At 43.7% G+C, this 22,454-nt stretch overlaps 2 protein-coding genes across 5 annotated transcripts in view; both read left to right on the top strand.

Annotated features, from left to right (window-relative positions):
• Positions 1 to 13,849, top strand: part of OSBPL2 (oxysterol binding protein like 2) — a 39,217-nt gene extending 25,368 nt beyond the window's left edge. For 2 of the 3 annotated variants that reach the window (XM_037403064.1, XM_037403063.1), the window contains 9 exons: positions 94 to 191; positions 897 to 1,079; positions 3,933 to 4,040; positions 5,379 to 5,468; positions 6,097 to 6,220; positions 8,132 to 8,260; positions 9,015 to 9,138; positions 9,827 to 9,917; positions 11,097 to 11,576. In XM_037403064.1, coding sequence (XP_037258961.1) covers positions 94 to 191; positions 897 to 1,079; positions 3,933 to 4,040; positions 5,379 to 5,468; positions 6,097 to 6,220; positions 8,132 to 8,260; positions 9,015 to 9,138; positions 9,827 to 9,917; positions 11,097 to 11,199 — 1,050 coding nt within the window. In that variant the 3' untranslated portion in view covers positions 11,200 to 11,576. Of the gene's footprint in view, positions 1 to 93; positions 192 to 896; positions 1,080 to 3,932; positions 4,041 to 5,378; positions 5,469 to 6,096; positions 6,221 to 8,131; positions 8,261 to 9,014; positions 9,139 to 9,826; positions 9,918 to 11,096 lie in introns of all 3 variants that reach the window. The other variant, XM_037403061.1, reaches the window with a different exon arrangement.
• A 196-nt stretch (positions 13,850 to 14,045) lies between these two features.
• Positions 14,046 to 22,099, top strand: ADRM1 (adhesion regulating molecule 1). 2 transcript variants are annotated; one of them, XM_037403066.1, is made up of 10 exons: positions 14,046 to 14,068; positions 15,687 to 15,897; positions 16,157 to 16,273; positions 16,353 to 16,476; positions 16,901 to 16,987; positions 19,155 to 19,236; positions 19,455 to 19,684; positions 19,986 to 20,143; positions 21,082 to 21,184; positions 21,874 to 22,099. In XM_037403066.1, the coding sequence occupies exons 2-10, from the start codon at positions 15,688 to 15,690 to the stop codon at positions 21,978 to 21,980; spliced, it is 1,218 nt and encodes a 405-aa protein (XP_037258963.1). In that variant the 5' UTR covers positions 14,046 to 14,068; position 15,687; the 3' UTR covers positions 21,981 to 22,099. The 2 variants fall into 2 exon arrangements, with proteins under 2 accessions (XP_037258963.1, XP_037258962.1); XM_037403065.1 differs by lacking the exon at positions 14,046 to 14,068 and adding an exon at positions 14,908 to 14,964.
• The last annotated feature ends 355 nt before the right edge of the window (positions 22,100 to 22,454 follow it).

The raw sequence follows: 22,454 nt of genomic DNA, 5'->3' as shown, positions 1-22,454 counted from the left end.
TGAAATACTGTAATAGGCAATGAATATAATATGTTAAACTTAAGAGTTCTAATATACTATTCTCATGACAATGTGTTCTTAATTTGCTTCTAGGCTGTAGCTGCTTTTGCAGTTTCTGCTGTAGCTTCTCAGTGGGAGAGAACTGGCAAACCATTTAACCCGCTGTTAGGAGAAACCTATGAATTAACCAGGTAATAATTACTTTAAACTGGGAGCTGGGGCTGTCTGTGTTCTTGAGTTAGCAGACTCTTGCACTAGTTTGGTTTTTTATTCAGTGAAATAAATAAAAATTATTAAAATGTATTTGTGAATATAGCTAAAGTTCTTTTCCCCAAACTATCTCAAAATCTTTGAGAAGTTGTTATAAAAGCTAGAATTTTATTTCTAGGTTTAGGCAGAGTATTCTTCAAATTATTCAGAGAAAAATTGGTCTATGGTCTTCCCCAAAGACATTTCCTGACATTTAATTAATTTAGATAGTGTTTTGCTGGTCATGTCTGATAGAAGGGTTCGTCTGTTAGAACTTCCAGCTTGCTTAAGTGGGTGATATGTCAGCAGTTGGATAAAAGAATTTTCAGTCAGACCTTCTCCTGCTACCCAAAGAGTTTCACTGTTTTCATGAGTTATTTCAGTTAAACTTCTTCAGGTGCCTTTTTGGGTAGAAAGTCATTTAGGTGTTTGAATGTGGGTTGATTTTGGGTATGAAGAGGAAGTGTTCAGAGTACAGATTCTTTCATTTCATTAATTGTAAATGTGTCATGGGACTAGGAAGGGAAAAGTCTCACTTTCAGCTTAACTGAAAAACGCTTCGAAATTTTTTAAAGTATTGAGTAACTCTTCTCTTTTAACATTAAAAGAAATATTTACTGTGTAATGCTCTCTTTTGTTGTTGCTAGGGAGGATTTAGGATTTAGGTTTATATCTGAGCAAGTCAGCCACCACCCACCTATTAGTGCATTTTATTCTGAAGGCCTCAATAAGGACTTTATTTTTCATGGATCAATCTATCCCAAACTAAAATTCTGGGGAAAGAGTATAGAAGCGGAGCCTCGGGGAACAATTACTTTGGAGCTTCTGAAGTAAGTATGAGAAGTAAATACCTTTTTTATGTTGATCTCCTTAATATTTACTTGAATAAAAAGATAGGTGATAATAATTCTGTTGGCTCTTTGTAGGTGATTACTAAAAAAACTTGCTGAAGAGGTTGTAAGAGTTTTTTTACAAGTTAATTTGAACTGCTTACTTTCAGGACTCTTTTTTTTTTTTTTCACATTAAATCATAGCTGTAGCACTTTGACCCAGTTTTTCTACTATAAAAATCGGCATTTCTTAAAAATTGAATGCTTCTGAAAGCTAATTCTGTGAAGGCATGTTAAAATTAAATAGAGATATAAAATTCTATTACCGGCTATTCAAGCTAATCTTGCTTTTCAGTGTTATTGTTGGTTTTGATTGTGTGCATATGGTTTTGTGGAAAGAACTGCATCTTCAGAATAGCTGTTCTATGTGATAAAGGCACATGAGAAACTTGTTAGGACTGCGTTGTCACCTCTTTAACACTGCCTGTGTATGATCACTTTGCTATTAAAACCAAGAATGCCTCTACAGATTACTCCCCGACTTGTGGCTAATTGCATATGTCTCATAAATTACATGACTTTCCGTAAGCTGGTTTGTGCCCTGGTGATGCAGAGTCTTGAGCTTTCCCAAGCAGGACATAAAGATGCACTAGATAATAGTTGCAGAAAAAGTATTCTGCAATTGAACACTTAAAGGTGCTTTTATAAAAGCTTTCCTCAGGCTTAAATGAGGTTGTTTTGAAATGTTGCCTTAGGAATCTTCTAGACATTTGGCTTTGATAGAGTCAACTTGCCTGCCGTATCCAAGCATTGACTTTTCCCGTAGTTTCTTTTGAAAGTATAGTTTAATTTTTGAGTTGCTGGCATCTAATCTTCCAAAGCTTATAAAAGTATGAACTTGGATATAAATGGTGATGGAAATAGAGGAGATTTCTTCTGAATGTAGAACTATGAATGTTAGTGTAGAACACAGACATGACAAAAAAAGTTTGCTTGAGAGGGAGCCTTTATTTAGAAGACTTATTAAAATTCTTGTTCTACCTAATCAAATTACAGGGCGCAGACTTAAACTGGAATATAAATGATGAAAGCATTTATTTTTAATAATTGCATCAAGCTGGCAGCAGAAGTTGAAATCAAATTTTGAGACTCCCAGTGTTGTGATTCATACTGTTCTGTCGGTTTGAGTAGCCTGAGAACTGCTCAGGGCCAGAGTGAACAAGTAACTGTTCAGGAAGCAAAATTGCAAGTCAGTGTTAAGTATTGCATCTCTGATTACCATGGCCCTGTTTTCAAAACATGCGTTAGAAAACACTTTAATTAATCAGCACTGGCCATGACTGTCTTTTGTTTTATGCTATACAGCTTTTGGTATCAAGTAGTTCATGAATAAAAATGTGTGCTAAGGCTGGTGGGATGAATTTAGGGCGTGCTGGTGAGATTTTTTTTTTCCCCACTTGAAGAGTAGTCATTGTTCTAAAGTATGCTTGAAGACAAGTTGCTATGGAATATGGTCAGATTTCAATGATCTGTTTTTTTTCTGTACTGGAAAATAACAGGCCAGTTGGAAATATTAAATAGGAGTGTGCTTTCCATACTTACTGGAAGTAGAAGTACAAGGCATTTGTTGTGAAGGGGGATGCAGCTTGTTTCTAGTTGTTTTTTTTTTAATATTAAAATAGTTTGCCATCTTTCCTAAGATGGACTGATTGCCAACCGGGTAACTTCAGCATTTCTTTTACCAGCATGGAAAGATGAGTGAGAGTAGATGGCTTTGACTCTGCTGAGCTACTGATAATAGGAATCCTGTTTAACATTTTGACCACTTTTACAATAAAGTCTTCGTAAGGTGTTTAGAATCTGTTAATTCATCAATTTCACAATACATTAAAACCAAAATGAAGCTAAATGGAAAATTCTTCAATTCTAGGACTTTTCCTTCTTAGTAAATCTTTGGGGAAAAGATGGAGTTGAGTAATAAACTGGATTGTTAAATACCATGTTCATGAACATATAGTGCTGTTGTGTCCCAGTGGTGTTAGCCAACCAACTCAAAAAAATCCCAAACCATACACACGCCCAACGTTGACTTCAGTGACACGAGAGCAGGCTTCATATACCAGTGTGGAAACTTGTGGCATATTTGTGGAAGCCAGTTACGCAGTTTGCTGACTCATGTCAACTCTCTTCAGGTTCAAAAGCCTTTTACCACTCAGTGTTTGTAAAATGGAAATTTGTTTAAGAGGGTTATTCTGACTGGTCCCTGGGGAGGAGTGTCTTCATATCAAATCTTTGTCCAAACTGGTAGTGACTAATCTCTGCTAGAAAATGTAAATATTTATGTTCAGTGCTTTTTTTATCACAAAAAGTTACTCTCTAGATTATGATAGATGTTTACAAGAAGGAGCTTTAAGAAGAGGTATGCGGTGCTGCTGCAGTAGCCAAATAAAAGACACTCCTAGATGTTAGTTTGTCAGTCCAGTTCTCCTGCAATACTATGTTTTATCACATATAACTTTAAAAGTGCAAATGTAAAAGATGAATTCCTGGACTGCTGTTTATGTTGGGCTGGAATTTGTAATCAAAAGCACAGCAACTGTAAAACTTACTATTTCAACTCTGTGGGAAGCAAGAAAAATAAAGGAGATACCACTTTATTAACTCACACTAATGTTTAGATAGAACACATTGTTGACTTATAAAGAAAAGTCTGTTTCTTTTTGGTTTTGAAGTTAACTTCTGGCTGTTCATAGGAGAGCTAAATACTTTGCCCTACCATGAACAGAATTGAAAACAGGCTTACATTCCATCTCAAACTCAAGAAAATAATTTATTTCTCTGTTTTCTTTACAGACATAATGAAGCTTACACATGGACGAATCCAACCTGTTGTGTACATAATGTAATTATTGGTAAACTGTGGTTAGAACAATATGGAACGGTAGAAATTGTAAATCACAGGTAATGCTAATCATGACACTCAGGGTTGGCTTGTAGGGACTGGCGCATGCTCGCTGTTGTTGCACAGCAGATAGTTTTGATTTTTGTCAGATACCCAGGAAGCTTTCTTTTGTAGGTCCAGTCTTGTCTCTTTTTTCTTTTTCTTTTTTCTTCCCCCTCCCCCCCCCTCCTTCTGACAAATGCAAACTATTAGTTAAACTGGACTTGGTATCATAATAATGTTAATGAAAAGGGACAAGGCTAAATGGCTTATGGGATGCAAAAATTTTACATTTGTGAGTTACCCATTCAAATTCAGCCCTGTTGGCAGAGAAGAGAAATTAAATTTAACTCCAGAACCATTAAATGGAATAATTGTCAGAGGCTTGCAGTGGACCTCCATCATATTGTTTGTGATTTGGCACTCTCTTTAATTTTGATAATAGAGAATGTCTTAAATTAAGGATACAGCACAGAAAAATGACTGCAGAGTAGGGTAACATGAACTTAGAGCATGTCAATTGCTTTGCATATATAAAAGCTTTTTACCTTATATAAAATAAATTATGTCCTGTAATGGTGAGGGAGAGAATTTTGTGACAACTATTAATTCTGCACATGTTTTTCTGTCAGTAAATGGGAGCTTTAATTCAGCAGGGCTGCTGGTTTGATACTTGCCACATCAAACCTACAATCCTTTCTCCCACATTTGCACAGAAGACCCAGGTTGGTCTCTGTATGCTTTGTGCTTGACATAGAAACTTGGCCTGATACCTCCCTGGGAGAGATTATTTACATATGTGTACATATCAATGCAAGGAAGATGCTGGACTATAATACTGGTTTCTGTTTGTAAAATGTTTAGTTCAGAATTTTTGGTAGACAATTTAGAGGTAACTTCTGAATGCACTTAACTAGACTTTTCTGCGTAGGTCACTTGTAAAAGTTATTTCTTGTTACAATTAGCTGTAAATATATATTAATGTGAAATGTGGTGTGTTAATAGTGTGAGTTAAGTAGCATGTGAGACTGCATTCAGTTTTATTCCTAGTACTTTTGATAAATTTAAGACACACATGCAACTCGGAAGTACAGTCGCGTTTTCAGTTGGCTTTCACAGGCTGATGTCTTCATGTGCACCTTGACTTCTTTTTTGTGGAATTTTGAAAGTTGTGTGCCTTTTTTTAATGCCCTTGTCAGACAATAAGCCATAGTTAAAGAAAAATAATGATATAAATAACTACCCCCTAGCTGACTGTAACTATACAACAAAAGCTGAATGAGGTAAAAAAGTAAACTTACTAATACATTTAGGGGCTTGCTTCTTTAAGCAAGCTTATGTACTTATTTCCTCTACAGTACTGGAGATAAATGTGTCCTTAATTTTAAACCGTGTGGACTGTTTGGGAAAGAGCTTCACAGAGTAGAGGGATACATTCAGGACAAAAAGTAAGTGATAAAAGCCTCTTGGCTTCTCTGTTTCTGAGCACTGTGGCATTTCTTCTGCTGGCATAGTGACCACCATTGATGTGATGCTGGCAATGCAGATTGTAACCCATTTCTGTTCTTTGTGTCCGTATTAAACCCCTTGATTCTAGAATGATCATTTTAAGAGCATTATTAGAAAAACTCCAGTCTTTGGAAATAAAGGTGTCCAGGGAAAATGCAGAGTAGTCGCAACTGATTTCGCTGTTGTACAGTCACGATTCCAGTCTTCAGTTTAAAATAATGAGAATATGGTTATTGGAAGGTTTTAATCAAATTTAAACCTGTTCCGTGACTCTGAGTTTCTGTATTGTAAACTGTTGGCTTTTTTGCACCCAGACTAATTTTAACTGTGGCAAAAGCACGTGACTAATTCACGAGTGTTCTGCAGGACTGAATGCCAGAAAGACTGGAATAGGCTGAAACCTTTTCTTTGCATTATCAGATAGCTGGCTTCTAAGAAATCTGCAAAGAAACATAAAATACAGCAAACTAGGAAGCTGGGTATTTAATATAGACCAGAATCTGCATGCCTTTTGCTTCTTTTAAAGCCTTCTAAGCCAAAGCTAAGTCTGCTTTGCTTTCTCTGCAGCAGAAAGAAGCTATGTGTGATCTATGGCAAGTGGACAGAATGCTTATGGTGCACTGATCCCACTACGTATGAGACTTACAAAAAGAATGAAAAGAGAGGTGGTGAGCAGAAGAAATTGAAGCCGGTAAGGTTCAAGATTCTTTAGGGAGAAAAGATACTGAAATATGAGAAGTGAAAGGAAAACACCTTTATGGAAATGGTCGGGTGGTGGTGAATGGAGGGTTAAAACAGTCTGTGTTTTGATAGGGGTTGGATGCGGGCGCTGTTCGTCCCGTAAGAAGGCATTGCACTTTGAACTCGTATAGCCTTTCGTGTGAGCTGCTGGTGTTGAAGAGAGCCCATAGGAATGGTGTTTGCTGGAGATAATGTCAAGAAGTCGTCCTCAAATACCAGCCCTCAAGCTGATGTTGTCCAGTCCTTGAATGAGTAAAGTGGCTCTACTGCCAACTCCACATGTAAAAATACTAGGATTTGGGCATTAAAAAAAAATCTACATGTTTTCTAAGTCAGTTATGGCTTTTGGTGATGCAGCCTTTCTGAGTTTATGATGTAGTTTTGACAACAAAGGGATCTGGAAACATGCAGGGCTTTTTCATCACATCTAAACAGTGTCAGGTAAGTTACTGCCAAAGCCTCAGTGTTACGTGGAAAATGCAAAATGTTGCATGGTGCAGCAGAGGACTACTGGGGTTTTCCTGATACCAGCAGGGTTTTGCAGACCCTGATTGCTCCTTGAAAATGAAAATAAGGTAAACAGAAGCTAATCGCTTTTAACGTTAAGAGACTCAAACTTTTATTAAAAAGTATTCCCATCAGAAGAATGTAGAGCGACATCAGGCCTTGCTTTCAGCTCTGGAGTCTGTCATGGTACAGGCTTATATTTTGACGACTTTTTTTTTTTAATAATAAAGTTCTGTTCATCCTAAAAAAAAATAAAATAATAAAATTCAACTCTTTCTTTCCTTCCTTCCTGTTGAATCTATATTTAGATGTGGAAATATCTAACAGTAAACCAGATGTTGATATGGAAAGTAGCCTAAAAGAGTCCTTTTAAATAATGAATACTCAAACCAAATGATTAAAATTAGACTCTTAACCATATGGAGCTGTTTTCTAGTGTATAAAACAGGCCCTGTTTAACTTAATAGGGTATTTTTGAATGAAATAAATGAGTCATGTCAGAGGGGGCAGAAGAAAATAGCAAGGGGGTGTGAGTGAGGGGAGGGATGATACTGACTCTAGGATGTTACTGCCTCAGACTTTCCTTCTGGCTGTTGTGGTTTTAAATGGTTTCTCATGGTGAGATCCTCTGAAATGCCACGGTGTAGCTGTCCTACAACAGTCAGATTCTCTCAGATTCTGAGAGCAGCCTCTTGAAGAGTACTGCATTTGATTTTATATATGCATTATAGCAGTGCATCTGGTAACAAAGGAGCTTTGAATAAAGACACTGTATTTATAAACTCAAGTACATACAGCCTTCACAGGAAATTGGCAGTGCTAATAGTTGTTAGAATCTAGATGGCAGGAAAACAGACTGAAACAAGGGCATAGCTGGGTTTTTTTTAATCATACGTCCAGATCTTTTGCAAATGGTGAAGCACTACCCAAAAGCAGGCATGCCTTGTTTATCTTTGTTATGCCATTATAGGAACTGGTTAAATTGCAGTCTTGGCTCATTTCAATCTGAAGAAGTAGTAGTCATGTTAGGTGAAATTAAGCTATGGCATGGGATAGAAGGGAAGCTAAAGACTTAAGAAAGACACTAATTTTTTAGTATTGTTTTTTTAAAACAGACAATTCAAGTTGTACATAGGTGGTGGGGGACTATTCAGACGTAGCAGGAGCAAGACATTACGATAAAAATTTGAGGAATAGTATAGAGTGAGGAAAAGGAAATGAGAGGTGAGGCAGAAGTACAGGAGAGTGTTTAGTATCTCAAATTTGAAAAGATTCTTCAACAGTCACTGTAGAACTCCAGATGAAACTGTCCAATTTCCCTTTGTTCCCCTGCCAAATGTTCTCTCTGTTTCAGAGTGAAGATGTTATTAAATCCGAAAACGATGAGGCTGATGATATGCCAGAGGTTCAAGATACAGTGCAGTTTATACCAGGCAGTAAATTGCTTTGGAGAATAAATAGTAGGCCACCAAACTCATCACAGGTAACTGTTTCAATCAGTCTGTGTATTGCTACCACTAGTGACTTACCCAAGAGAACATGAGTGGCGGAAACCTTGTGGAATTGTCCGTCCTTAAGCGTTCACATTGACAGGCTCTGGCGGTTCTTGCTGCAGCTGTAAAATTATACTACAGTAAGCTCTCTGCTTCGTTCCTGTGCTGAAAGCATCGCTGCTGTGTTGAAGTTGGTGGAAAGAATGTGTGCTCTGACTGCAGCTGCTTCAGTGTGAGCCTGGTGCGTTAGGTTAAACTGTCTGTGAGATCTTTGCACTTAGAGTGGCTAAAATATGGATATGCATTCCCTTCTGCTGACCCTGCTGTTAAAGACAGGCTTCCAAAGAATGTGGTAAATGAGCAGCCAGATATTAACTTCAATATTTGCAACCTGATTTTTTTGTCTTTTAGGTGTGGGTGTTTGGGGTTTTTTATTTTTTATTTCGTAAAAATATCACGATGTTAAATATCACACGTGGAGGTTAATCTGTCTTGATTCTCTGAAGCAGACGGCTTAAAAAACAAAAGCTGTGATTTCCATCACCTTCTGCCCTTCCTTGTCTCCCTCCACGCCAACAAAAAAACCTAGTTTTGTATGAACCTAACCTTGCTTTCAGGGTAGCAGGTGGGAGAAGGTTTGACTCTGTAATTTCTCTTGGAAATTCTTTTGCATTCATTCAGTATAGGGGACCCAGTGCCACTTTGCCAAAATAACTTGTATGTTACCTTTAATTTCCTTTTAAGATGTACAATTTCACCAGTTTTGCTGTGAGTCTCAATGAGCTAGAAAAAGGCATGGAAGCAATATTAGCTCCCACTGACTGTCGGCTACGTCCAGATATCAGAAATATGGAAAACGGAAACATGGGTATGTGTTTGCTGGAGGAAATATTTCACGAGTTAAGTTTTGAGAGGGGTGACTGAAGGGAGGGTTGGTTGACAGAGGAACGACGTCTTCGGTTTCTCATTCCTAGAGCAGCCTTAACTCTTTCTCATCCTATGTTAGTGAACATGATTTTGAACAATGTATGATGTCTGTTTTCTCCCAGAAAAGTCTGGGAGAGCAGATGCGTCCAAGATGGATCCCAAGGCTGCTATCCTATGTTATGGTGTATTTGCATGTTTGTTAACCTGGGGGGAAGTGGCAGACATGCTCTCTTGCTCTGGAGTTTGTCTGGAAAGACATGTGGTGAACAGACATGCTCTGTTGCTCTGGTGTTTGTCAGAAAAAAACTCATGGCCAAATAGTGAAAAAAAAAAAAAACTTTCTCTGTTATGCCTAATCTAAGTTCTTTCCTGCTGTCTCAGTGCAGTTTCTGGTAGATAAAACATCAAAGTTTCAGTTTTGACTTTGTGTTTGTAGTAGCAGCTTTCCTGAAACGACAGTTTTAGATTTTTGTTGCCTGAGATTTTCATTGTTCAGTGAGATTGTGTACAGCAAATGCTTTCTCGTGCTTAAATGAAATATATTTTGTTTCTCTGCAGTCTTTTCTGTGTTCTCTGTATTTTTGTTTCTATTTCACTAAGCAACCGATTTCTCTTGAAATGTTTGTTAGATGTGGCTAGCAAAGAAAAAGAGAGACTAGAAGAGAAACAAAGAGCTGCTCGCAAGGAACGTGCAAAAGATGAAGTGGAGTGGCACACACGGTAAGGGGGAAGAAGTTGTGCATTTGTTTAATGCTTGGAATGGTTTGGTGTACTGCTTAAAGTGTTCTTATTCAAGACAGTGTGTGTTTGACTTCCTGCATGACAGCACAATTTGTAGTGTCTGACTGGGTCAACAGTTAAATGCGGGAGCTGGAAGCCAAAATTGCTGATAACTTTGTCCTGGAAAAATTATCTAATAATAAATGCTGAAATCTGTCATAATCAACTATTTTGGTAATACTGAGGGTTTTTAGTTTTGTTTTTAAAACCTACAGAGGTCATATTTTTGTTAGAATGAGTAAAACATTAAGCCTCATCTGCCCTTTAAGCAATTCCTGTCCAGCTTTTGACAGTGAAATAAGACTTTGTGGCCCTCTGGGGCCTTTTATTTTCACACTCTTAGGACTTCTTGGCTTGGATACTTCAGAAATTGCTTTTTTGATTGCATATTCAAGTGACTGAGAAGTCACAGAATGCATCACGGAGCAATGTGTGATTTGGCTCCTGCTCCTGCTGGTTGCTTTTCACAGATGCCAATGCTATCCAGTTAAGCGTATGCTCATGGCCAGTTCCTGCAGGTGCTGCCTTGAAAGGCAAGAACTTTGGGATGCTCCCATGATTTCATGAAATTCAGAAGAGAAAACATTCTCTTCCCAAAGCCTGGAGGAGCAGCTACAGACGAATTCCAGTTAATGCCTTTGAAAATCTCTTCCAGAGAATATAAAATAGTTTTCAGTCAATGTGGCTAAAAAGTGAGCATCTGTTAATGTTCTGTGCAAAGTACAGCACCGTAGAACAAAACTACGGTTTTGGACAGATTTCCAAAAAGGATTGTGTAACTGATTTGGCATTCTTTTAAAGTAAAAAGTAATGTATCTAATCAATGTTTAAACTCGAGTATTTATGTTACTTTTATTTGGAGTAGGATAGCGATTTTAAAATCCATGTCACACTCCTTCTTGACTTTTATGTAAGAAAATTTAAAGATACTTTTCACGGTGTGATAATAGTGTAGGAATTTTAATGCCTTATTTTTCATGTGCAGAATATTTTTTTTCTGAAAAGAATTCACAGTGTTTTACGAAAGAAACAAAGTCGTTTCCCCCCCGTTAATAACTCTTCACTCTCTTTGCTTTTTTCTTTTATTGTTTCTTTCCTTTTTCTCTTTTATTTTTACAGATGGTTTCATCAAGGCACTAACCCATACACTGGGACTTCAGATTGGCTGTACTCAGGTGGCTATTTTGATAGAAATTTCTCAGACTGTCCAGACATATACTGAAATTACAGAAGCAATTGCTCATCTCATCTGGACATTTAGTTACTAGATTTCATTCCAAGCCAGTTACTCTGGTTTTGTTGATAGCAAAAACCAGCTTTTCTAAGTAAATTTTAACAAAAATTCTATTGGTCAACAATCAAGGATTTAATTATCACTAACGGATTGCCAAATATTTAAATACTGTTGCATTCTTTCCATAAAGCTGCACCTGAAATCGTCATGTTTTCACTAATTTTCAAAGGGACCTTTGGTTCTTCATTCTTTTCCCTAGTTTCTTTGTCAGGAAGATACACTGTATCTGATAGAGCACATAACATCCTTGAAAACTGCGTAACTTAAATAAAATAGAGATAATATCCTTGTTACTTAGTACAATAGTGAAGAATCTGAAGTTTTTGGAACTCGGAGTAGGGATGAAAAGCTAATATGGTACCAAGAGGATCAAATCTAGTACTGTTGATACTCCCCGTGAAGAGATGCATGTGAACTTCCATACGGTATGTAGCACGCCGTGGGGGCTGGAGCCCCTGGCCCCTCTCTCGCCATAGGATTCAATACTCGAGAGGCTCGGGGAAACAAAACCCAACCTGAGCTTCTCCAGCTGTAGTTGTCTGTTACAGAGTCTTCACAACTTTTGGACACTGTGAGCATTAAACTGTATACCTGTGATAAAATTACATAAAGCATACGTTAGGAGAAGGGAAGGGTGCATTAAAAAGTGCACTTTTTCTGAAGTCAAATGCTGTTCTTAAAATACGAGAAGCTTCGGAAGCAAATGCAGGAACGTAGAGGTGGTTCCAATGTAAAATATATCGCTTGCTACCACTTGGAGGCTTAAAACTTCTGCACTACCTTTGGCAGCTTTGGCACTATGTATGCTTCTAGACTAAAATTTTATTTGGAAGCACTTTGGTATGTATATCCACACAGGCTCATAACTTGGGGAAGTTTTGGTTTGCATGTTTTTCATTTTTAGGTCATGTCTGTTTTGTATGTTGTGAAAAAGCAGAATCAATTTAAAGCTTTGGCAGAATTATACCTATTACAAGTTTTCTGTGAGTACGTGATGTCAAAAAGTGGGAAATTTTTGTTCCGTATCAAACCATCGAAGCCATATAATACTGGAAATAACCAATTACCGAATGGACATATTCATTTTCTTTCAAGTGGTACACTTTGGGGGTAAGGGGGGAGAGAGGCTTGAAAAATTAGGTCCAGTAATTAAAACTAATCCTAATGTTGCTTCTTGTTTTATGAAAGTTTTTAACCGAGTAACCAAGCAAAAATGGAGAGTGGCTGCATTGCTGTTAAGTTTACAGTGATTCAGAAATTGCTGGTGTTAAGCACCAGCAGCTTGAGGAGTTAATGGAAGAGCTGGTCTGATTTATGGACAAAACATCTGTGGTTTCATCCAGAGAGTAGATTTTTGAAGTGCTTCTCTCTCAGCCACAGGATTAAAAAGCAAAAGAAAATTAACATGCTCGTGAAGAAATATTTTTGTATTAAATCATGCATCTAATGATTACATTAACTTTAAATTTTTTTGGAAATTTAGTTGTTATCTTCACTGGAAAAATAAGAGCAGCTGTAAAACTTCAAGGCAGTAGAGGCCTAATCTGAAGAGTGCTCATGGCAGCTCTGTTCAGTTGCCAGAAATTGTACTTTGTGTTGGTGGCAAGTCTTCAGGACTCACAAGTTCGAGAGGAAGACTTGGTAATACAGGGCAGACAGTAGGGTTGTACTTGTTCCTAGTAAGTGCGTAGACACTTGACTTTTTAAAAATGACATTGCTGATCCATATGGGAAAGCATAAAAATACTTTTTATAAAAAAACTTTAACAACTGTGCCAGGCACTGTAACCCCCTTTTCAAACTTGCTGCAGGCTGTGTAGGGAGCCCTTTGTTGGGTGAGGATTGAAAGCCAGTTTAACGTCTCATGGGAGTTTAAAACTTGCTTAAGCTAAATGGTATGTTTAATGCTGGAGTAGCGTTTTTAAAATAAATACCTTTAATATTCCTATAAATAGGAATTGCCTGAATAGGAAAACTGTAGAGTAATTGCTAAAGAAACTCTTTTTATAAGAAGAACTATACAGGTTAGCATCCCTCTCATCTAAGTTATGATTTAAATTCAAAGATCTAAAGCCTTGGCACTATGTGAAAGCGTGAAAAAATCATAACAATGTGTTTAATCCAAACTTCAGTGTAGAATCTTCATAGGATTTGAAGAGAAACTGGGAAGACTTTTAAAGTGAGAACACTTCATTAGTTATGTCTTTATCCCCTTCTCCCTTTCCTTTAGTGTAAAGTTTTTAGTAAAATTTCAGGTTAGTTCCAAACCCATTCTTCTAATTTATTGTTCTTCATTGACAACACTTACAAAATACTTTCCCCTCACTGCCGACATGTCTGTGCTTGGCTGGCTGTGGGGCTCCCCAGGTGGAAAAGTTTTATTTTTGATGTGGATCTCGCCTTGGTCGTTTACGTGTCAAAGCATTAATAACTTTGCACCTTTTGAAAGAATGTCACTTTTATAACTTGATTAAACACTGTATATAAGATAACTGTGTTAGTATATGTTAATACAGCTATGTAGAGAAACCACCTAGAAAGAAATTATAATAAATACTGAATACCCTTTGGGCCTCTAGATGGTGAGAGGGAGGTTTCTGTGCCAGGGCAGCTGTCTGGTAGGGCTGGGGGGGCTGCAGGTGCCTCTGGCGTGCCTCAGCCGGGTCCTGCCTGCACCGTGAGCTCCTTGGATGAAGATGAGGATGATTGTGACGTCCCAGCTCTGAACGCCTCGGGGCCCTGGAAGCCTTTCCCCAGCCCTGGGGGCCTCTGTTCGGCGGCAGCCCGGTGCCCTGCGGTACGGCGGGTCTGCGGGCGGTGGGGCGGGAGCGGGGCCGGGAACGCGTGTGGCCGGGATGGGGAGCGGGGCCGGGATGGGGAACCGGGCGGGAGCGGGGCCGGGATGGGAACGGGCCGGGGGGGCGGGGAGCGGGGCGAGCGCCGTGGGGCCTCCGTGGCCCGGCGCTGGGCTGGCGGCGGGGGGGGGGGGGGGGGTCTCCCCTGCTTGGGGCGGGCAGCGGCCGGCGCTGTGCAGCGTCTGCGCGTGTCCCGCAGGCAGCGCCGCCCGGCAGCGGGGAGCAGCTTCTCGAGGCGTTTATGGATCGTTCGCGGTGCCCGGGTTACCGAGGACGGGAAGCCCGCAGCCTACGCTCCTCAGGGCAACCACAACTAACTAGCAGTGTTTATTCCTGTTTAATAATTATCAGTAATTCCTCGGTGAATGCTTTGCCGAAAAATGTTTAAAAAAAAAAACAACAAAAGCAACACTCTTCCCTGAGCAGCGGGCGAGCGGCTCGGCGCCACCCCCCGGGAACGAACCGGCTCCTGGGCTCCCGGGCTGCCTCGGCCGCACGCACCGCTTTCTGTGCCGCTCCTAACACCGCTGCCCGCCGCCGCCGGCAGCCCGGGCCTGTGCAGCTGCCTCGCTGTAAGGCCGTAACGGCCGGGGAGCGTCACCCCGGGGGCGAGCTGGGCCCCAGGCTCCGCCGGGCGGGGCCGCGCCGCCGCCATCTTCCGCCGCCGTGACACAGCAGCGCGTCGCGGGCCGCCGCCCCTGACTGACGGCCGCGCCGGCCAATCGCGCAGGGCCGCGGGGGCGCGCGGGCCGCCCTGCCCCGCCCCGCGGCGGGCGGGGTTCCGGCGCGCGGAGCAGGAAGCGCGGAGCGGCGCAGGGCCTGCGGGCGGCGGCGGCAGGTACCGGGGGCGCGGGCCCGGCTGTACCCCGCGGGCCGTGTGTCGCTGGCGGCGCGCTCGCTGGGGCTGGCCCGGCGCGGGGCGGCGGCGCCTCTGCCGCGGGGGACGGCGCGGCGGCCTGGGAAGGGGCCCGGCGGGGGATGGCGGGCGGGGGGCGGCCGGGGCCGCGCTGGGGCCTGCCCGGTAGCCCTGTGCCGGCCTTGCGTCAGGGGTCGGGCCGGGCCGCCCGGCGGCCGCTGGCGGCGGGGAGCGGGGCCGGCCGGCGCGGGGGGTTAGGCGGCAGCGGGAGCTCCGCGACAAGTGCCGAGTCACGCAGGCCGGGCCGGGCGGGCCGCCGCCGTGCGTGAGGCCGGGTGCGGTAGCCGCCGGGCTGCGGGGGTCCCCCGGGCCGGTACCGGGCAGCCCGTCCTCCGTGCCGTGGCGGGAGCCCGACGGTCAGCGCGGCGGCGGGGCTGCGCGCAGGGAGCGCCCCTGCGCCTGCGAGCCGGGGGGGGGCGGCGCTCCCGTGCTCGGGTACCTCGGCAGGGGTCCCGCGTCGCCGGGGGGTCTGCGGGGCGACCCGGCTTCCCCCGGCCCCCGCGCTGGCTCCTCTGGAGCGCCCCGGAACTGTCGGGCGCTGAGGCTGTGCCCTGTGCCGAGCCGCCCCAGGGAGGCCGGTATTTGGTGCTGAGGAGAGAGAACCGGGGACAGTTTCTCATCGCGGCTGCTCGCTCCCTTCCCAGGATGTCCTCAGGTGCGTTATTTCCAAGCCTGGTGCCAGGCTCCCGTGGCTCTTCGAGCAAATACCTGGTGGAATTTCGAGCAGGGAAGATGTCCCTGAAGGGCAGCACTGTCACCCCAGACAAGAGAAAAGGCCTCGTTTACATCCAGCAGACTGACGATTCCCTCATTCACTTCTGCTGGAAGGACAGGACTTCGGGCAACGTCGAGGACGTGAGTATGGTTTTGTGTTTCAGTGCTGAGGTGTTAAGTCGCGGTCTGTCGTGTTCCGCTGGCACTGCTGAAAGAGCTTCTCCCAGACAAATCAGCATGAGAATGCTGCTGTGGCCTGACAGCCCTGCACTTCCATATTCTCTCTGCTATGAGGAGCAAACGGAAGAAGGTTTGGGGAGGAGGGCAGAGGTCTTTGGGAGGCTAAAAGGAATATTCATGTATTTTCTCAAACATCTGTTCCCGCTGCCACATTTTCCAGGATTTGATTATTTTTCCCGATGACTGTGAATTCAAGAGGGTACCTCAGTGCACTACCGGCCGTGTGTATGTATTGAAGTTCAAGGCAGGATCAAAACGACTCTTCTTCTGGATGCAGGTTTGTGGGAAGTCAATAAAAAGGGTCTTGGAACAAAATATTTCCAGTTTGACTTGTACCAAGAGTAATTTTCTTGCAGGAGCCGAAGACTGATAAGGATGAAGAACACTGCCGTAAAGTGAATGAGTATCTCAACAATCCACCAATGCCTGGTGCTTTAGGTGGAAATGCAAGTGGAGGCCACGAGCTCTCGGCATTAGGAGGTACAGTCCATTCTCTGCTCCTTCACGTGAGAGGCTTTTTTTAAAAAAATATTTTTAGAATAAGCACTTAATAGTTCCCTAGGAAGAAATTCCTGATGGCTGTGGAGGGTGAGCTGGGGACAGTGTTAATACCAGAAGTGTAAACGTGCTTGAGCAAAATAAACTGTGCTGTTACAATAGGTGCAGGCTGAAAGTTAAGACTGCCAGAAGAAATCTCTCTTTGTTTCCAGTAGATTCTCTGGAGTCTTACCTCCTTATGAAGCCAAGTTGCATTTATCTTTTATGAGCATCATGAATCAGTAAACACTTGAAACTGTTTTTTCCATACAGAATGTGATGCCAATTAATCTCCTGCTGTTTGAGCCGGAGTGCTGTGAAAAAACCTATGTGAATATGTTGTGTTTCAGAATGTTTTTGTTTTTAGGTGAGGGTGGCTTGCAAAGCCTTCTTGGAAACATGAGCCATAACCAGCTCATGCAGCTGATCGGACCAACGGGCTTAGGAGGACTTGGTAAAATGCTTTAATATCTTTATGCCAAAATGGTATTTTCTCCTGCCAGGTTAAGTCTTACCTGACAATATTTTCAAGTAGTGCTATTGATTTAAATAGCGCTGCTTTCACGTGAAAAAGCAAGGCCCTACCTCAGAGATGAGCTAAGGGGCAAAAAAAGGATGCAGGAAATGAAGGGTACCAAATTCTACACGGCACTCGTCTTAGGGCTTGATCTGCAAGGAACGTTGGTTCTGCTCCTTCCTTGCTCCACTGAATCTTCTACTTTTTTTTTTCTGCCCCCACCCCCCACCCCCCCTGTTCTACCCGTTCTCTTCCTCCTAAATATTCACTGAAGCAGGGACTGAAACCCAGGGTTTTGTTCCTGGTGAATGTCCCGGTTACCAGGTTGTGGAGTTGCTTGTGTTGTCTCTGATCCAGTGAATATTTGTGTGCAAAGCAGAGTTCAGGAGGAAGGTTGGAGCGTACCCACCCCACGGCACTCTCTGGTCAGAGGAGTAAGGCTCAGGTTAGGGTTTTCTCTCCTGGGCGACGCTGGGGAGAGCTTGAATCGCCACGCTGTTTTTCTGAAGGGGATGAGAGGCATGTTGGAGTCTCTGCTGTGGTCTGTTCTTAATGATACCCATACTCCAAGCCCATTAGAGCATTTTCTGAGAGGTCAGACCCTCGAGTGGAAGTAGGTACAGGAGCACTGGCAGGTGGCAGCGGCTAAGGTTCTGTGCTTGAGCTCCAAAGTCCTTTCTTGTGGATCTAGCTCGTGTCTTTTCAGCTTCAGATACAAATCTCATGTTAGTGTTGGAAGATTCTGGCTTTTTAAGGTGCGTTTGGAAAAGATCTTCCTTCTTGAAGCTTCACATAATTCCTGAGACTGTCTTCCTCTTCTTCTCAGCACACTGTCTCAGCAGCTCTTCTTTCTTTGCCTTTACATCTAGCTACGGCAGCTTGACATGAAACTCGCTACTATAACGCGAGAAAACCATCTGCTTGCCTCTGCAAACGGTGGTTGTGGTGAATCTGTGTGGATCTCTTCCCTCAGCAGTGTCTTGTTCCTTTGCATCTGGTTTGCATCTCTCTCAGGACTCTGCCTTTAGTGTGGAGCTCCTGCAACACTGGAGCTTTCGTGCTCCTGGTAAACTTTCCTAGCAAGGACAAACCGAGTTGAGTAGTGCGTGGTACAGTCCAGTTAGCTTCACCCAGCTGTTCTGCTGCTGTGGGAAGCTCTGTCATTAGTGAATGGAAGTGTTAAGGGCATAGGTCTATAGGAGCAGGTCCTATATAAAGGAGGGAGTTGGTGGCTGGTGCTCACTCTGACCTCTGCAGCTTCAGGTAATCACGTGTTAGCTAATAGAGCGCTGTCATTCTGTCCTCTGCTTGCAGATAGTTCCCAAAAGGTGGGTGATGAACGCAGATGCTTGTGTAGGGTTGTGTATCTAATCAGATGCGGTACAAGAAACCGATGGATGTGAAGTGTGTGTGGTAAATGGAGCGTTTGGCTGATGCAGCTCACAGGAATTGTAGAGGAGCAGTTTGAGTCACCGACAGCTCCGGTGGACCTAGAAGCCAAGCCTTGCCCCAGCTTTTTTTAGCTGATGTTCTTGATGCTGCAGTAAGTCCCTGATAGTTGGGATGTGTGGATGAGGGAGGCTGATTCTGATTTCTTTTGCACGTGGCAGTTGGCTCAAAGGCCAAGTGTTGGTTTCCTGATCGCTGCTCTACTAGCAGCACTTTGTGCGTGAGGTTGTCTCTGCGTTAGGTTTGAAGCTGCAAAACCCTGGGTATATGAGGGAGGTGGTGGTGGTGGTGACTTGAAGACTGTCTCTGTGATCTGCTGAGGGCCTTGGCTTTATTTTAGAGAAAAGTTGGAATTTTGGGAACCAGTAGATGAGAGAGGGCTGTGTTACAGTGATTGTGTATGTACGGCACAAGCTGAAGTAATTTTATCCTTGTGAACATCTAGAAATTGAGTAATTTCTAAAATGTGCAGGTCTCTAAGGCAGTTTTCTAATAGGGATGCAAGAGCTGTTAATTTACAGAAAGGGGTGGGGGGGTTGGTCTGGGGTCTTTCAGAACCTTTCAGGTACAAGAGTGCCCTCTCTGGAGCAGAGAGGTGCAAAAAAACCTGAAGAAATAAATTTCTAAACCTGTTCTTCTTTTATGTTTACGGAAGGTGGGCTGGGGGCACTGACGGGTCCTGGGCTGGCCAGTCTGCTTGGAAGTGGGGGACCCCCGACCAGCAGTTCATCGTCAAGGTAGGCTGCCTGCTCCTCAGTGGTGGTAGTTTTGTAACGTAAAGTTGTGCTTCTGTGGGAGGAGCTGTGGCCTACTGGGCAGGAAATGTGAGGGGAATTAAGACTGCTTACGACCTCTCTGAAACGAGGTAGGAGCCCTTCGTATTGTAAGGGCTTGAAAAGAAGCATTTCAAAATACGGTTTTGGAGGGAGTTAATTATACTAATTGTCTTCTCCAGCTCTCGCAGCCAATCAGCTGCTGTGACACCATCTTCCACGACTTCTTCTACACGTGTAACGCCTGCCCCATCCGTTCCTGCGGCTGCGTCTGTGACCAGTCCGAGCCCCGTACCAAGTTCGGGTAATGGAACCAGCTCAGCCACAAGCCCAACCCAGCCCATTCAACTGAGTGACCTTCAGAACATTTTAGCTACTATGAATGTGCCATCTGGAGCAGGAGGACAGCAAGGTAACAGTGTTCTGACCAGACAGCTGGTGGATCCAGGAGTCCTTTGGAGCTGTTTTACTGTCCTATCGTGCTCCAGATCGGTTTGAAACATCTCTTAAATTTTTTTGTTCGTGTTTTCATTTGAGTGTTGTGCTTGACTGCTTCAAGAGTCTTATTCTCACTCCCAAAACAGAGGGAAAAAGGATGTGAGCAGTGCGCTAACTCCATTTCCCTACTCTTCTGACTAGATCGTTTGGCTTACATGAGAAAAACATGAGGTTTTGCGCATGGTCTAACAGCCAGCCCTTTATTTTCTTCCTAGTTGACCTGGCAACTGTTCTGACTCCTGAGATAATGGCTCCCATCCTGGCCAATGCTGAAGTTCAAGAACGGTTGATGCCTTACCTTCCCTCGGGGGAATCTCTGCCGCAGACTGCAGAAGAGATTCAGAATACCCTGACGTCTCCTCAGTTTCAGCAGGTAGATGCCTAACTGTCACGGGAAGTACCGTTCTCCTCCCCTTCTCCCCCGTGCGTCGCCATCGGCCTTGCCGTGCTTTTTCAGGTTCCTGACACCATTCCGAGTAGGAGGTTGTCAGTAGAAGTGGAAGGGAGGAGGGAGATGGTTTAATGGAACACTGTTTCTTCCTGCAGTCACCCAGCACCAGATCAGAATTTTTATTTATTTCCCTTGGAATTGGGCTTTATCTTTCTCTTTATTATAAACACTCTCTGGCAAATGGCAGGAGTAGTAGAAGACTCATTATTCCCTGTCAATGAGTGGCTTGGCAGCAGTTGCCTTGAAGGGCATTTCAAGCGACTGATGGGAAGAGATGCTTGTGATTACAGCACTGCAGCCCTTGTTCCTCTTGAAACACTAGTGCTTAATTCCAGGCCTGTCTGCATGTGATAAAAGCTGATGTATTACAGGCCCGTTTGAGCTATTAGACTGATTGATGGAAACTCGCCCATTTGCAAAATTTCGGTGGCTGAGAGGACTATTTTTAGTTTCAACTATAGCAGCTCTTCTGTGTAGGCAAGACTTGGAAATGAGGGCTGGTTTTAGTTGGCAATTTGATAGAGTGTCTGCATCTAGGTGAAGATGGAATTTTTCCGTGCGCTAAACCGACTGGAGGTTATGTGGCTGTGGTTTGGGGCGTTGCTCGGTCTAGCAGGGCTTACCAGCTCGTGCTTCCTGGCATCTGGCTGGCCAAGAGCAGGCGTTGTTCCTGATGGCGGAATCTGCGCGGGGCCTGTGCTGCAGCGGCGTTTTGAACCCTGCCCATAGTGCCGGGGTTAACAGAGGGGAGCGGCTGCCTCCAGGCCCGCTCTCCTCGCGCGGTTATTGCGCAGTAGCCACCTGATGCTGGAGGAACACGATGCAAACCTTTTCTTGATGCTGTTGACTCCAATTCACAGGCATTGAGCATGTTCAGTGCTGCCTTAGCTTCAGGACAGCTTGGCCCACTAATGAGCCAGTTTGGCTTACCCGCAGAGGCAGTAGATGCAGCAAATAAAGGAGGTGAGTATTGGTGCTGTTGGGAACAGGATGAAATGGTTGTTTGGGTTTGGTTGTTCGGGTTTTGGTTTTGGGGGGGAAGGCGGGTGTTGTTTGTTTTTGGTGTGGTTTGGGGGTTTTTTTTGCACTGCACACAGCCACTGAACGTGGAATGTAATGATGACCCTCGCACTGTTCCTGCAATGAAAGGCGAGGGCTCTGGTGTCCCCTGGCAGACACAGTGTGTCAGATGTGTTTGGAGAAGTCGGGGCTCTGCAAAGAGATGTGCTGAGCAGCCTTGGCATAGTTTTCTTGATAAAGGAAAAACCCTTTTGCAGAAGGCTCTGGAGGTGGTGTAGTTGCCTTGTTCAGGAATGCCTTTTTTGTGGGAGTCTTCAATGAGTCATCTTTAAGTGAACACAGCTGGGGCCCGTAGCACTGGTGGGAGGAGGTACCCATTTTCTCTAAGGAGCTTTCAGGACCCGTTCAGTTACTGAAGTAATCCTGGTCTTAGGCTGCCTCTGCACAGTTAAAAGTGCATAAATGCTGGCGCTGTCAGAGCGAGCCGAATATGTGTTGCAATTTTCTTCCCTGCTAATTGAGTCGTACTAAAGCAAACGTTTACTTCCTGTGTAATGAAGCTTAACCTGGTACAGACAGCGGACTCCCCCCCGAAAGTGCAAAGTTAAATAACCGATGTGTTTAACTTCTAGATGTAGAAGCGTTTGCCAAAGCAATGCAGAACAGTGTCAAGTCAGACCAAAAGGAAGGAGACTCTAAGGACAAGAAAGATGAAGAGGAAGATATGAGTTTAGATTAAGTTATTTGCTCTTCCTTACAGATACTCCTAGATACTAACTTAAGCAACTGCAGTAGGATTACTAACTTCATATTATGCTTATATAAATCTACAAATAAAGGAATTTTCTTTATCTGCCACACTGTTCATTCTCAAGTCTGTTTAACATAAGCAGTACTTGCTATTTTTTTCAGTGGAGTTGCTTACTGTTTGGTTTTGATGTTTTTGCTATCTAATTCTTCTGATTTCCTGTGATAGAGTTGTGGGGCTCAACGCTTTTATGAGTAATGAGCACCTCACGGCCGCTGCTGCCTGCCGTCCAGCCTTGGGCCCGCCAGGTTGTGATCCGCAGGGCTGCCAGCTCACCAGCGCCGTCCCACGCGTGCCTCTGCACAGGCCATCCTGTCCTGGCTGCAGGACTGGCCTTTGAACACGAGGAGGGTCACCTTCGGGAACACCAGAGCACTTACCGCTGGCGTAAGGAGGGAGCTGCTT

This window comes from Falco rusticolus, chromosome 10 (genome assembly GCF_015220075.1).
Source record: "Falco rusticolus isolate bFalRus1 chromosome 10, bFalRus1.pri, whole genome shotgun sequence".
NCBI classification, from domain to species: Eukaryota; Metazoa; Chordata; class Aves; order Falconiformes; family Falconidae; genus Falco; species Falco rusticolus.
The sequence above is the reverse complement of the archived record's forward strand: the minus strand, read 5'-3'. Positions and strand labels throughout refer to the sequence as shown.